Source organism: Stegodyphus dumicola, chromosome 5 (genome assembly GCF_044657685.1).
Source record: "Stegodyphus dumicola isolate Sdum_Otavi_A_Nest chromosome 5, ASM4465768v1".
Taxonomy (NCBI): domain Eukaryota; kingdom Metazoa; phylum Arthropoda; class Arachnida; order Araneae; family Eresidae; genus Stegodyphus; species Stegodyphus dumicola.
The window spans coordinates 187,094,386-187,109,616 of NC_140772.1; the positions used below are offsets into that span (position 1 = coordinate 187,094,386).

Genomic DNA, 15,231 nt, shown 5'->3' on the forward strand with positions numbered 1-15,231 from the left:
ACATCCTGCAATGCTATCCGTACAAAATTGGCTATGTGCAGGATTTGCTTCCGTCTGACCTGACAGCTAGGGAGACGTTTGCGTTAGAATTCCTGGCTCGCATGGAAATGGATAATGAATGGCCGTGGAAAATTTTGTGGATAGATGAAGCCCATTTCTATCTGACAGGATACGTGAATACCCAGAATTGTCGAATACGGGCAACAGAAAATCCATTGGCAAAGCACCCCGTACCACTTCATCCTGAAAAGGTCACTGTAGGCTTTACGGCATCATTCATCCTACAACCATATTTTTTCGAGCAGACGGGTGCTTCCGATCCTGTTACCACAACCGTCACTGGTCAGAGGTATGCGTCTCTTTTGCGCAACCACGTGATTCCAGCTCTGCAACAGCATGGATGTGTGGATGAAATCATTTTTATGCAAGATGGCGCTCCTCCGCACATTGCACATCACGTGAAGCAGCTGCTGAGGCGCCATTTCGGAAATGCTCGAATTATCAGCCGTCATTTCCCTACAGCCTGGCCGTCCCGATCGCCTGATCTTACTCCGTGTGATTTCTGGCTGTGGGGATATCTGAAGGATGTTGTGTTCCGTGCTCCAATTGCAAATTAGCGGAATTAAAGGCACGCATTTCACAACACATTCTGAACATCACCCCAGAGACACTGCGATCCGTTGTGGAACATGCTGTTTGTCGCTTTCAACTTGTTGCACACAATGGTGGACACCATATTGAACATGTTTTGCGCCAGTCTCGTGACAGTTCCGAACTTCTTTGATGAATGGTTCTTATGCGGTACGTCGCCGCAAAACTCATGAAACCGATTTGTCCCTTTCGATGTGATATGTACAGTCATGCAAATAAAATTATTCAACAATTCTAATTTGTCAATACGTTTTAATGTGTAACTTCCACCTTAGCCGTTGTTTTACGAATCATTTCTCGTCGTGATTCGGCCGCTTACAGCGCCATCTGTGGCTAACTTTCAAAACTAAATTTTTTCTTCTGCCATACGCTTTCCGCCTTCTTCAATAACATTCCTTTCAAATTTCACATCATTTTCATCAGTGGTTCTTTTTTTATAGCGTTTTTAAACTTAAACTTTAATTATAATCACCCTGTATATTTATATACTTTTGGTGCGGCCGATGTTACAGTAGTCCTACATACAAAATTTTAAAGTTCTGAGGCTACTCGTTTTTGAGTTATGCGAGATAAATACATACATACGTACGTACGGACAGACGCCACGAAAAAAATCTCTTCGGAATCCATTTTAAATCAGTTTTATAATTCGTTTAGCGAAAACGAGTCCTTTATTCTGTCTTTGTGTACAGATATCAAGCAAAACCATCGTTCAAATGGATCTGAGAGCTCTCAGAATGGATATTTTCACTGAAATATGATACCCGAAAATTTTTCGTGATTACAGTATTTCTTTTCCTTCGTAGACGGAAGTAAAAAATTTATCTGTTTATCCTATCTCCTCACGCACTGCATCATAAAGCTTATGAAAGGAATGAAAGATCTCAATTTCTTTTATATATCCACAAACGTATGTTTTTATTTTTCTTTATTTTTACTAACGTAATAAAGCTGAGTAGGTTATACATGGCACTCTATTTAATCTGATAATACGAAATAACTCACAAACGAAGCGTTTTAAAAATAAATATCACATTTAAAAATTAATTTATTTTCAGAGATGGAACAGTTGAAGGTTACGTGCATTTCATCTGAAGGGCGTCTAAGGATTATTATTTCTCAGAGTTTTTCTATATGCTCATTTATAAACTGTTATGAGGTATTTCTCCCGCTTTCCTAGCGTGCCTTCGTCATGTAGTGGTCGGCACGTTGGGGCGGTATTCCAGATGTCCGTGGCTCGATTCCCGGCGAAGGCGTTTGCTCATTTTTTATTTCTCTGGCCTCAAAAAATACTAATGCCTCTACAGTGGCGGCCGAACTATAAAATTGTTGAATAATGATTCTCCTCACCCAAGATTTCGCGATTGGGTCCACTAAAAACCCCAGTCGCCTTTTAAAAAGGGAAGTATATAAGTATTTCTCCCGCCTTCCTAGCGTGCCTTCGTGGTGTAGTGGTCTGCACGCTTGGCCGGTATTCCAGATGTCCGTGGTTTGATTCCCGGGCGAAGGCGTTTGCTTATTTTTAATCTTGCCAACTTCCAAAAAATACATAATGTCTCTACAACTGTTACTTTAGAAAATGATATTTCATTCATAAAATCTTCAGTATTAAATACTTATATATACGAAACAGTGACTGAAGTGTATAAGCGTCACTTTGAGAATTTTTAAAACAATTTTTGCGTATTACATAATTTTTTATTGTTTCTGTAATGTTTATTTAGTGCCATAAAATAATTTAAGAAATTTACTGAAATGAAATAATATAAATTTATGTTACCAATGCCTACTTTCCAAATATCTATGAATGCTAAATTAACAAAAGGGTTGCGAAAAAGTTCTTATAAGAATGAAAAATAAAAAGTATAGATTTTTCTTTAAAAATTATAATGACCTTCGAATGATCTAGATTGACCTTCAAATGACCATCAAATGATCTAAAAACGCCCTTCAGATGAAATGCGCCTAACCTTCAACTGTTCCATCTCTTAAAATAAATTAATTTTTACATGTGATATTCATTTTTAAAACGCTTCGTTTGTGAGTTATTTCGTATTATCAGATTAAATAGTCTCCCATGTATAACCTACTCAGCTTTATTACGTTAGTAAAAATAAAGAAAAATAAAAACATACGTTTGTGGATACGGGTATATAAAAGAAATTGAGGTCTTTCATTCCTTTCATAAGCTTTATGATGTACTGCGTGAGGAGATAGGATAAACAGATAAAGAAAAAGTACTGACTGAAATAGTAGACAAAAACAGTGCAATAGGCCAAAGAACCCTTTTTTCCAAGCTATTTAATGTCTCTGAAGGCTTACGTAAGGCATTACTAATGATCTGCACCATTGTATCCTTCTCTCCGAAATGGGAGTTGAGAAGGAAAATATCAAAACATTCGCAAAGCTTTCGTAATACTCCGAAAAAAGGTTTTGCCTAGTATGAGTCATAATAATAATAATAATCACTAGGGAATATATAAACTTCTAGCTTACGGAACATTAAGGATATTGTTATTTAATTAATGATTCGTTAATGATATACGGATAGATTAGGTAAAGAAAATGGTTCTTTTTTTAAACTCACAGATTAAAAAAAAAATAATTATTGAATGAAGCTTAAAGAAAAATTTTTCCCAAACTTTTACACGTGAGGAATTTACCGAAGAGATAAGCTTTACTTAGTTTTCTCCTTTTCATTTTGTAATTTTTTATATGAGTTTTTCTTTACGTGAAATGAAAGGGGTATTTTCTCGTTTATTAGAATTTTTGATGTATAGTCATAACAAACGGGAAAAACATTCTCAATATGTCTGAAAAGAATTTTTCTGAAAAATATTCAGTCCAATAGGAATTTTTTAAAAAATGTTTTTTTTTTTTTTTTTTTTTTTGAAACACTTGAAATGGAAAGCGAAAGTAGACTAAGGAATTGTTAGTCATGTATAATTTTCAAACTGAATCAGGTCTAGATGGAAAATAAAAGTTCATGAATAACTAAAACCTTGTTAAGTATGCAAAAACAAAGCAAAGCAAACTGGAAAAATATTTAGCAAAATAATGTAATTAAATTACTTGAGTTTACATGTGGGATTGAAAAAAATGATTAGAGCTGTCTTACTCCTTTGTACGGTTTCACAGGCTCCTTAGTATTTGTATGCTTACTTAGTTATAGCACATTTAAAAGCAGCCTGACATTAAATTATAATTATTATCGTTTATCTTATATCTATCTATAAAGCTGAAACGAAAAAATCCTCTAGAGAAGTAATTTATCTGCAAAAGCTATGCAACTGAAGAAGTTTCTTTCTACAAACAGTGAATTCAAGCATTAGAGTCATATATAGTATAATAAACATACACATACACTAGTGGAAAAATTACCTTAAAATTTACCGGAGTTTAGAAATACACGCAAATTATTGCATGAGTATTTAAAATTATTATATTATATACCACAACACTTGTGTCATTTGTATTTAAGCACATAAACAGCGTGATGGGTTTACTGAAGAGCGGATGGGTTTACTGAAGAGCGGATGGTTTCATATATGAAAGAGAATCAACGTATTTTTAACATCTTAAAAATACGTTGAGAGCTCTTCTACGCTTATCTACGCTTTTCTACGCGAATACGCTTATCTTTTATCTTAAATAAAGATATTTGTTAAAGACAGTTAGTCCTGAGTTTAAATATGTCTTGAATTTTTACCCCGAAGGTGAGCTAGCCCAAAAAGGCTATTATTAGTGCCGAAACCTTATTTTGAGTAGAATCAGTGTAAAAGTCTCAATCACTTTCCAATATGCTGCCATCAAATATTATCGCCCTGTATTATATTTAAAGAAATTAAATGCTGAAGAATCTGCATTAATATACGCATGTTTTTCCCATTGTGAAGAAACGACGTTACCTAGAGCCATCAAATTTTGAATTACGTAATCCTCTACCCAAACATGGTCACCTGGAAGCGTGAATTTTGAATTTGTTTTATTATCTATTTCATATTTTTGTTAAACTTTAACGAAATTTTGATTAACAAACTCAAAGATTTCCAAATGAGCAATGACAAAACTGTTTAAAAAAAGACAATATTTTTATCTCTAGCGCTTGAGACTGATCGTAAATTCTAAAGATATGCTGTTTTTAAATATTTTGTAATATTGCTGTTGAATTGAATTTTTTGTGTTTTAGGTGAGAAGAATATGATATTTAATAAATAAAGTTAACACGTAAAACGTTAAAAACCGCCCCTTTGGGCGTAATGTAAAATCTGAAAGCTTTGAGATTTTTAAATTTAATTTTAAAAAGCACTGATTAAATTAAGCTACAAGTTTGCATTAATAATTACTAAAAATACTCTTTGTTTGGAATTGTCCATATGCGCGAGATGTTTTGAAATTTTTCGTTTCAGCCGAGGCTTTCAGTTAAGCGTAATAAAATTTGAAATAATATGGTTGAAACTAAATGTAACATAATATAGACATTAGTTATAGTAGTTTCATATGTCAACATAAAGTTTAAATGATAAATGAATTAAAGACGTTTTTCTTCCTAGAGACGTACCAGTAAATACTTATATATTCTGTTTTCCTCAAGGGTGTATTCGCCTTCGCTGCTTCCGAAAATTCGATTACATTTATTTTCCCTATTACTAATACATTACAGAAATACATAAAATTTTCAAAACTCATGAATATAGAATTAATGAAGGTATACAGCAAGCCAAATAAGATTTTAAACACGTTTTCGTGAAACTTATATTTTGGAATTGTTGATTGTATCTCGTAAGCTCTTGGAATGGTGTTTTTCAATTTCAAACCCATTAGATTTGCCATTCGTTGTCACAATTGCGGTAGAAAAAAATCTCAGTAATTATTAAATTATTGAACAGAAAAATATTGGAAAATTAATTTAAAATACAGTATTTTTGCTCTTCGGGCACATTTTTTTTCAAGGCTTTTACATTCTAATTTGGGCGATAACAACAATATTTCTCATAAACGAAGACTTAATGTTTGCTTCAGATTTCCATGGCCCTTTAATATTTTTCAACGTAATTTTTGGCAGACCTCAGTCTGAAAACTAATAGAATGTTTTAGTTTTAAAAGTCGAGAACTTCAAGTAAAATAGTGATAAATACATTATAAAAGTGTATATTATAAAAATATAGTGTACGTTATAAAAATACATATAAAATCATTTTAAGTTATACAATTTCATTTAAATACACTAAAAATTTTAAAACGTATACCTGTTACATCGTTCTTGTTCGTAGACTGAAATGTATCCATGCCTTGCTAACAATAATAGATTTTAAACCAAAATTTTCGAGAAAAATTTAATGAATGATTACATTCAGTTTAACTAAATGTCTTGAAAACATGTATTCTGAGAAAAGAGTCCTTTCTTAAAATAAAAGTAAATTCTAAATTTAATAAATTATACATCATTTAAAGATAATTAGTTACATATAGAATTCATCTCTTATTCAGTAAAACTGCTTTTTCAATCTATGGCAATTCTCTCTGATATTCGAAGTTTATCGATAGAAGAATGACAGCTATTAGATTTGAAGGTTTTGACGGTGAAAACTGACGCTGCAATTTTGAATTACTGCTCTGTTATTTTAAATAATGTAATTTACAAATAATAGAATTAGACATGCTAAAATTATTATAATGTCAAATGAAGGACGATCTTTCTACCAAATATCTACAAAATCTGACATTCATATTTCGACAGTTATTAGGTTGTCCGGAAAATAATGCAGGTTTTTAACATATACCTTTAAAGTATCATAACTCAGAAACAATTTTATTAATCAAAGTAATCACCAGCCGAATCAATGTATTTTTGCCAACGACATATAAGTTTATTTATATCGGTAGAATAAAATTCTGGAATTCTGGACGCGATAAATATGTCAAAGGCGTTTTTGGCCTCATCTTGGTTTCTGAAGCATTTTTTCTGCAGAATGTTATCCAGATGTTTGAAAAAGTGGTAATCGGTCGGCGAGAGGTCAGGTGAATATGGGGGAAGAGGAAGAGTCTTGTATCCCAATTCGTTAAATTTTCTGTAGAGTCAAGTTGCACGACGTGCGGCTGAGCATTGTCGTGGAGAAGAACAAGCCCCTTTCTGCCGTAATCGTTTCGCCCAGATTTAGGAAGCTATGGTGGATGAAACCGGCCGCAGACCACCAAACAGTCACCATAATTTTCTTCTGGTGCAAATTTGGCTTTGGAAAATGTTGTGGTGTCTGACCGCAGTCCAACTACTAAGCCGAATGTTGCTGGCTGTTATAGAGAATCCACGTCTCATCGCACGTAAGAATTCGATGAAGAAAAGGTTTTTTTTGTCGTGGAGAAGAAGAGCAGATGACACTTCAAAACGGCGATTTTTTTTTATTTTCGCTTAATTGGTGAGGCACCTACTTATCGAGCTTCTTTGACTTTCCTATACGCTTCAAGTGATCAGAAATAGTTGTTTTGCTTACGCCACAAGCTCTCGAACAGCTGCGCACGGGTCTGTTTCATTTTCTGTCTTCAAGTCTTCAAATCGTCAAGACATCGTCAAGACATCAAGTCCCTAACTTGCACTCAGTAAATTTGCCGAAAATCCCGGTTTGACATCTAGTAAATATTTTTTTTAATAATTTTAAAACAAAATGGTTATTATAGAAAAATATAGAGCGAAAATAGAGCTTCAAAATGATATATAAACCAATATAATTCAAAATAGTTTTGTTACTAAAAATGTACAGGAAAGATAAGGAATTGCAAAAATCTGCATTATTTTCCGGACAAACCGATAATAGATGCAAAAATAACTTCAATTTAGTTGGAAATTTTGAAGATCGGCACGGAAACGAAAAGCTGAGAAAAGGTATGACATGAAATGATTCAAATCTTATTCACTTAGTTTTAAAAGACTGTGAAAAATTGAAGAAAAAGTGGTAGATAAAGCTGTTCAGTTAATGAGTCCAGCTGGACTATAAACTGAGGCTGAATGAAAAGGCCTTAAAAGCCCACATATGTGCGAAGAATTCATACTGAGGCTTAAGCGACTATATTGGGCACGTGGTGATCTATTCGTCTCTTTAGATAAAATCCCCAAAAACCAATTTAGAGATTCTAGACAAGCGTCTCTACCTAAACCAACCACTGAATCTACATCTGAACAATCATTAATAAAATGAAAATTCGAAATAATTAAAAACTTACCTGAAACCTGGCCATAGTGTTATAAATATAGATATGAGCAAAATTGTGCTCCTAAATGTATAACTTGAAGCTCCGTCGATTTCTAGAAAATAAATGAATATTTTTAGCAATTTTAATTATATGGTTATAAATCAGTTCATTATAGAGAACAGTAATGAGAAAATGGGTATAATTTATCGAAAAGGGCTCAAAAGAGCACAAAAGATGAGAATGAAGTTATTTTTTTCTGACTTATTCCAACATTCAGTGATTATGCAGGATGAGCGCAACACAGTAACTTCCATTAACTAGTCTAGGCCAGTGTCAAGGCTGAGTTAGTAAATGCCAGACAGTCGAAAAGCTGAAATTTTGGTCTTTTTGTCAGTCTGAAACTTAATCAATTTTGACGAATTTTTTTTTGAGAGAACTATAACAAACTGAAGCTGCCCATACAATATGCATGGCATTTAGGGCAAATTTCAGAAACTATGTCCTCTTTTTACTCGCATAGAGTCATCCTTTTGACAAATAGGATACTTTTTGTACAAAAGGATATTTAAAAGCAGGATGAATAATACTTATTAGTTTGAATACAGGTTTGAAACAGATAAATTCACGTTTCAAAATTATGTTCTTCAAAACTTTATATATTGCTGCCACAATTCTGATAATTCGTTGTGGACACTTAAAAGATGTGTCGCAGTTCATTTTAAAACTACGATGGCTTTTAACATTAGCGTATCCATAATGTATTCACCAGTAAAGATATGTTTTAAATGATACAGAATAAGAGGTAAGGTAAAAACTGACTAAATTTGGTTTTAACATTTCAAAGAATTTTACATTAATACACTTAAACTGATTATCATTATTGAAACGATCAAGAATACCTACAGAAAACTAATTACGAACGGCTAAATCACTGGATTTGATTTGTTGACAAATCTGCAATTTATACGCAGTCAATTTCAAGCGTTCATGAACAAATTTATGAACAGTCGACCTGAGAATTTCTGTTTGCAGGCTGGCATAGCGAATGGATTTACTAGGACTGCGCACTAACGTATCTCGAATGGTGGAAACATTTTAATCATTGATGTTTGGCCTACCTGCATCTCCTTTATGCAAAACATGTCCGGTATTCGGAAACGTTTTAACCATCTTTTAATTGATTGTTCCATTAATGGAGGTTTATTAAATTCATGTTCGAACGGCCTCTGAAGTGTTTTCGGAGATTTTGGTTCCCATAACTAGAAAACGCCCATTGCTTTTTCACGGCACGGCGCTATTTTGTCTGTAACCAAATAATTTCCTTGTTGCCATTCACAAAAATCAGAAGAAATAAAATTATTTGAAGTAAAGTTTATATCGATAGGAATTATTTCCGGTTTCTTTGTAAAATTATGTTTCAATTAAATTTTGTTATCCGGTGGTTAAACTATGAATACCCTGCACATAAGATTGATAACATTGGATACCATAAGAAGTTGCCATTCTTTACCTTAGCAGTTCGTCATTGTATCTAGATGTTTAAAGAGAATCCTAAATTCCAAACTTTCTTGATCGTTCATATTCAAGATATAGAATAGAATCTGAATCACATATTTTGTTAATATACAAAAATGTTTTATTGTGTATTTTCTCAATAGGATGGGAGAATTATAAAACTTAACTAGATAAGGAATCAAGAATGCAAACTTAATGAATTCCGAATTTGAATAGAACTGTCTGGTAATAAAGTTATTGAAGAAATTAATACTTGAATATTTCATATCGATTTGCTATATAAATTTGGATTTGTATATTGTTTTTTCCCATGAATATTGTTGCAGGTTTAGTTAATTATTAATTAGTGTTTTTAGTTTATTTTTGAAAGGTTTTAAAAGATTAAACAATTTTTTCAAGAATTTCTTTGAATTAACTTATTTAATTTTGAAATTTTTTAAAATTTTGTCAAAGATTTTTGAGAGTTTTTTTTTTAAATTTTAGTTAATTTTTAATTAATTTTCATTCATTAATTTTTTAAAAATATTATGTCGTGTTTTTATTATAAAAGCTGATGCATATCAAAGCAACTGTGTGTAATGATTTTACTTTTAATGACAGTAATCACTATTAGTGAGGATTAATAATGATAAATGAATTAATAATACACAAATGCGCGCTCTCCCAATAAACATAGAGAAGAAAAATATTACAGTACTTTTTACGATAAATATAAACCTTGCAAACAATATATGTCTCTTGGAACAAGAATGAGATATAGCAAGACATCAAAAATGGCTTCCATTGCATAAATCTCACATAATCATAAATCTTTTAATAATTCATATTATACATAAAAAAGATCATAGACAATACATCTGCAAGACAGTTACTTGCAAGATGCAGATTTTTATGTTAATTAATCACAACATTACTACTTAACTAATTCGCATCCTGGTGAAGTTGCTCGAAAGAGCAAACACGCACGGCGCTATCGAACGGTTTCAGTAAGAACTGATAGCGGGAAAACAACAACGATGACGTGCACCTAAAATGTGTGTCCTGAGCATATTGTTCTAATATATGCGCTTTGTTCGTGGACCCCGTGTGTTGGGTTTTCGAAATCGTATGTCAACAGTGCCTTCCTCTTGTTTTGAAGATCTGAGCAGTATAGATTTCTATAAATTACACACGTGCAAACAAACAAACGAATACTTTGCTTTATATATGTATCGATAGATAGATGATTTTAATGAATCGAGCTAGTGTAATTTCACAAGTCCAGCTAGCAATTAATAATATCTGAAAAAATCTGCGTTTATTACTTTTAAATGACTTAGTTTTTTAATTACTAACAGAAAAAAATTGGAAAGAAAAATTAAATATTTTACATTTTTCTGAACCAGAACACACTGCCGCTTGGAAGATAAAAATATTTTCAGTTCTGGAAATGGCAACACATTTCTCTCAAACCGCCGAGTTTGTTTATTCAGTTCGAAACACAAATAAATGTACTGCGTTTTCACGAGTGACAACTCATTTCATTTACATAACCAAATCTTCTGATTAAATTTGAAAATAAATAGCTCACGTTTTGCAGAATGGCAACACAAAGCTTTTAATTCAGAGAGTTTAAAATCAACCTAAAATATGTGTACATAAAGAACGTGGACACCTTAGGGCGGTTTTAGAGGAATCTTATGCAGAGTGACTTTCCACTTGTTTTGAAGTTCAAGTGTGCCAAATTTCGTTAAGATTGGAACAAAACTGTGGATTTGTATGAAAGACAAACACACATATACTTTAATAAAGATTTTCTGCTGTTAATTACGATTTAAACAAATCCTTTAAATGATTTCAATTTTTGATTTTAATCTTTACATATTAAAATTTAATACTGCATAATACTTCAAAAATATTATGTATGATGCATTGTTTTATCTATTCTAGAAAATCCTTTTTTCAGCTAATCATGCTTTCATTTATACATCGACATTCTTAATGTCTTATTCTTGATTTCTTTTATCATTTTCTTTTTCTGTTTGTTTCAATTTCCCTGGTGGTTTTAGAATTCAGTATCTTTATAATTTACGTTGAAATAGAGAAAATGTTAATTCTTTAAAAAGAATTAATTTTTCTTCATTCAATATTTTAAAACTTAGCTTTGCAGAACGTCCTTGCTTCTGTACTGGATATTAAGCAATTTTTTTTTAAGAGTAAATAATATTTTTCTCTCTAATTCCTGCTCTTTTATCTATTTTGTTTTACTGCTGTATACTTTATTTTGTTAACTTACAATAAAGAAATGGCTAAATATTTGATGAAGGAATAAGTAGATTTCTACAGAATATTTAAAAATTAAAAAGTAATTACTTTTTCAGAAAATTTTAATGTTTGCGTATATAAAAGTTTAAGCATTTGCAGATATAAAAGATATTCTCTCAAAAGTCACATTTTTTGAAATACAACATTTAAAGCTAAGCACATTGCACAGAATATTTCAGGCTATAAAAGCATCCTTAATGAGCCCAAACCAGACATTCTCCCTAAAAGATAAACGCGTTTTAAGCTTCAGATTCTTTATATTTTCCAAGCCATTCTCTGATTTTTATATTTTTTAATGTAAGACTTGTAATTTAAAAATAAAAGTATAATTACGCGAGCGTGTGCTATGTATGCTTTCCACATTTTGTATGGTAGTAAAGCACAAATCGTAATTTATGCTATAAAAACTTAACAAAAATTCAATTACCTTAAACTCCAAATATTTGCCCATTAAATTGCACATTTTGGGTATCTAGGTAACATAAAATTGCTGTAAATATGAATCTTTTGAAAATTTTCATATACGTAAGAATGAAAATAAATATATTGCAATTAAAACGTTTTAAGAATCTATTTATTTACATAATGCTTTCTGGCCTGCAGTTTTCAATCAATGTGTAAATTGTAAACATTAATATAACAAAGACGTTATGCGTATTGGTATACTGAACTTTGTTTACTTTGAGTCACTCATCTGAACTTGTTCAAATAAATAAATTAGTTGAAATAAAAATAGCTTAATATTTAAGCAAATCTCTTAATTTGTTTGAAACACGCACTGGTTATACTTTATAAAAATAAAAAAAAATCTCAAACCTTTCATATATTCGGATGGACAGAGATCGTTATTAATTCAGATATTTGGAGGTCTCTTGTATACATTAATTTCTGGATCATGTGAATTACTAATAGTTCTTACATAATCATTCAAAATTATGATGAAAAGTATAACAGACCTTGCAGAACAATAAAGCCTTCCCTATTGCAAATAATTTCTCTCTAAAATATTATTTTCGAGTAAAATATTCTCTAAATTTTTTCCTATTTCGTTTAAAAACTATCATTGAACTGAGCTGAGATTCAATGCATAAGTAGCATACGATAGTAATATTCTGAAAATTGTGTTGGTATATATATTTTAAATAATAAATTAAAGTAAGATGTATGTTAGATATGAATTTGCTTTTGTACAAGTAATCGGAAAAGTTTTTGACATTCGTGATAGTCAAAAATAGAAGCATGACAACGCAAGGTAGTTGGTGCTATGTGCCGATGTAATCTTCCTCAGCATCCAGCACCTTTTGCCAACATTAAAGTAGCAATGCACTGGAAATAACATTCAGGGGATCCTGGATGCGAAGAAGCTCGCGAATGCGAAGATCTGCTTAATTATCAAAAGACTTCCTTTGGAGGTGGTTGTCCAGAGAATGAAGCTCATACTAATTTATGGGCACAGAGTCTGCCAGTGAAGTCGCTGAATGATTTCCTTCGTTCTGTTTGGCACGTATTGGTCTCACATACTCGTGGATATACAGTACATCCTTGTGATACTCTTGTCTAAGATCAAAGTGTAGTACAGCCTTGTGATTAACCTACGCTGGCTCTTACTAACCTAACCCAACATTAGTAGCTAAGTTCTTACTAACCCAGCGTTAATAAGCTACACTGGCAATGCATATTACAACAACAGCTACAGATACAGGTTCTCAGTGATGGTGTGGTCTGGTGATAGTAACTTGTAATGAACCATTTGGGAGCAGTCCACCAAATAGATCTCCAATGACCTCGACTGTGTGAAGAGGTGGTTTTGGAGTGTGAGGTTCAAGATCACATAATAGCAACTAATAATTGGTACGCTTGTAAGTATAATATTGGACCTGGGTTGAGCACTCGTCCATATATGGGTGTGTTGCATTGCCGAGACGGCGACGATAAACGGGCTATCGGTTGTCGACAATGTGGGGGTACTCAATTGTTTAACTTCGTTCCCTGTGTGGTGTAATTGAAGTCTGGATGACTGTTTTCTAGGAAACATGGAAGTGTTCGGCAAGTTAACCACATGTTTGACTTCTGCATTCCTCTGTGGCTGTCTTCTGGACCTCGTCACACAACACTTGCTGTCCTCCACAGTAGAATTCATCACAAAAGCTGAAATTAATCGATATGAATTTCTAGAATGAATGCTTGGCGGTGTCTTAGTTCACGACATTCTGTCTAAATGCTTGACATATTTGACGAATTGATGTGGCTGTTGATAGGCCTACTCTAAAGTCATATAGCAAGAAACAGCGAACGAATTGTTTTGATACCTCCATTTATTTTTGACACTGAAAGAGCTGTGATTACTGTGTGTGCGAATCTTGCTTATATTGCGTTGGTAAACGGGTACACTAATCGTCTCTTTTCGGGCGCGTGAATCAATTAGTTTCGTCTCTGTAAACTCTTCAGCAAATGAAACGTCAAAAACGGCAAGAAATTTTTGGTTGCCTTGTAAAATATAAAAAGATTTAAAAGAGAATAGCTGTTCATTTCCGAATTTTAAACTAGTGATTAGGGTTTAAAGACCATTACTTTGTTTCATTACCTTTATTGTAGAATGAAATCTACGCTCCTGCTAAAAAATTAAGCAACAAATGGAAAACATGAAATAAAACAAAAACTATTTAATGAATATGAATGAATGTGATCCAAGGGATTGGGTTGGCAATACTAGACCACATAGAAAACAATAAAGCAAAGACATACAAAAACACGTGTATTACGACCATCACATTGCAAAAGACCAAATGAGTGGGAAGAATGTGCAATGGAAACATCAAACTAATAACGGGTATGATATCCTCTAGCTAAAATGCATGGTTGACAACTGCGAGGCAAGCTGGCAATAGTGTCGTTGATCGCTTGTCGTGGCAGTAGCGTCTATTCCTGTAGTAATGCATGTCTGAGCTCGTGAAGGTTTCCTGGCGGCACACTGCGATCTGCTATCCGTCGTTCCAACATGTTTCGCACATGCTATATAGGATTCAGGTGTGGTGATCTAGAAGGCCAGGTCAGATGTGGAATGGTTTAATTCTTTGAAAACCGTAGCCTTCGCTAACATGTACGCTTGAAATACCGAAGCGCCCGAAATGCCTTTTTGAGGTTCACAGCAGTTTCCTCCCATCCCCATCTATTAACGCAGAAAGAGGTGTGAAGTTTTAAAATGACATCCTTTCTACTTTATAACAAATAAAGATAAGAAACCACAAACACATCCTTTTAGGCCAAGCTCTTTGCAGTAATCTGATACAATGCATTTGCGGAAACTGGACCTGCTACTGCATACCTTAAGGGGAGGGAAGAATAGAGCATCGCAATTTCCGCCATTTCGGGTGGTTGACGTCGTATGAGTGAAGGGTTTTTCTGGGGCATTTTGGTTTTCAAAGAGTTAACTTTCCAGATATTTCCGCATCACTCGAGCTCTAGGCGGACGGGTTTTATCGTCCACAAGTATCGCGTCAGTACAAATTGCAGCGATAAAAGAACGGACAAGAGGGTGTAGAATTTCGTCGCTATATCGGACAGTTGTGACAG

At 33.1% G+C, this 15,231-nt stretch overlaps 1 protein-coding gene across 5 annotated transcripts in view; it reads right to left on the reverse strand.

Annotated features, from left to right (window-relative positions):
- Positions 1-15,231, reverse strand: part of LOC118198806 (endothelial cell-selective adhesion molecule-like) — an 847,091-nt gene that overhangs the window by 13,478 nt on the left and 818,382 nt on the right. For 4 of the 5 annotated variants that reach the window (XM_085817472.1, XM_085817474.1, XM_085817473.1 and 1 more), the window contains one exon: positions 7,870-7,951. The exons of the other annotated variant lie outside the window; for it this stretch is intronic. In XM_085817472.1, the coding sequence (XP_085673598.1) occupies positions 7,870-7,951 (82 nt within the window). The remainder of the gene's footprint in view (positions 1-7,869; positions 7,952-15,231) is intronic. 5 annotated transcript variants of the gene reach the window in all.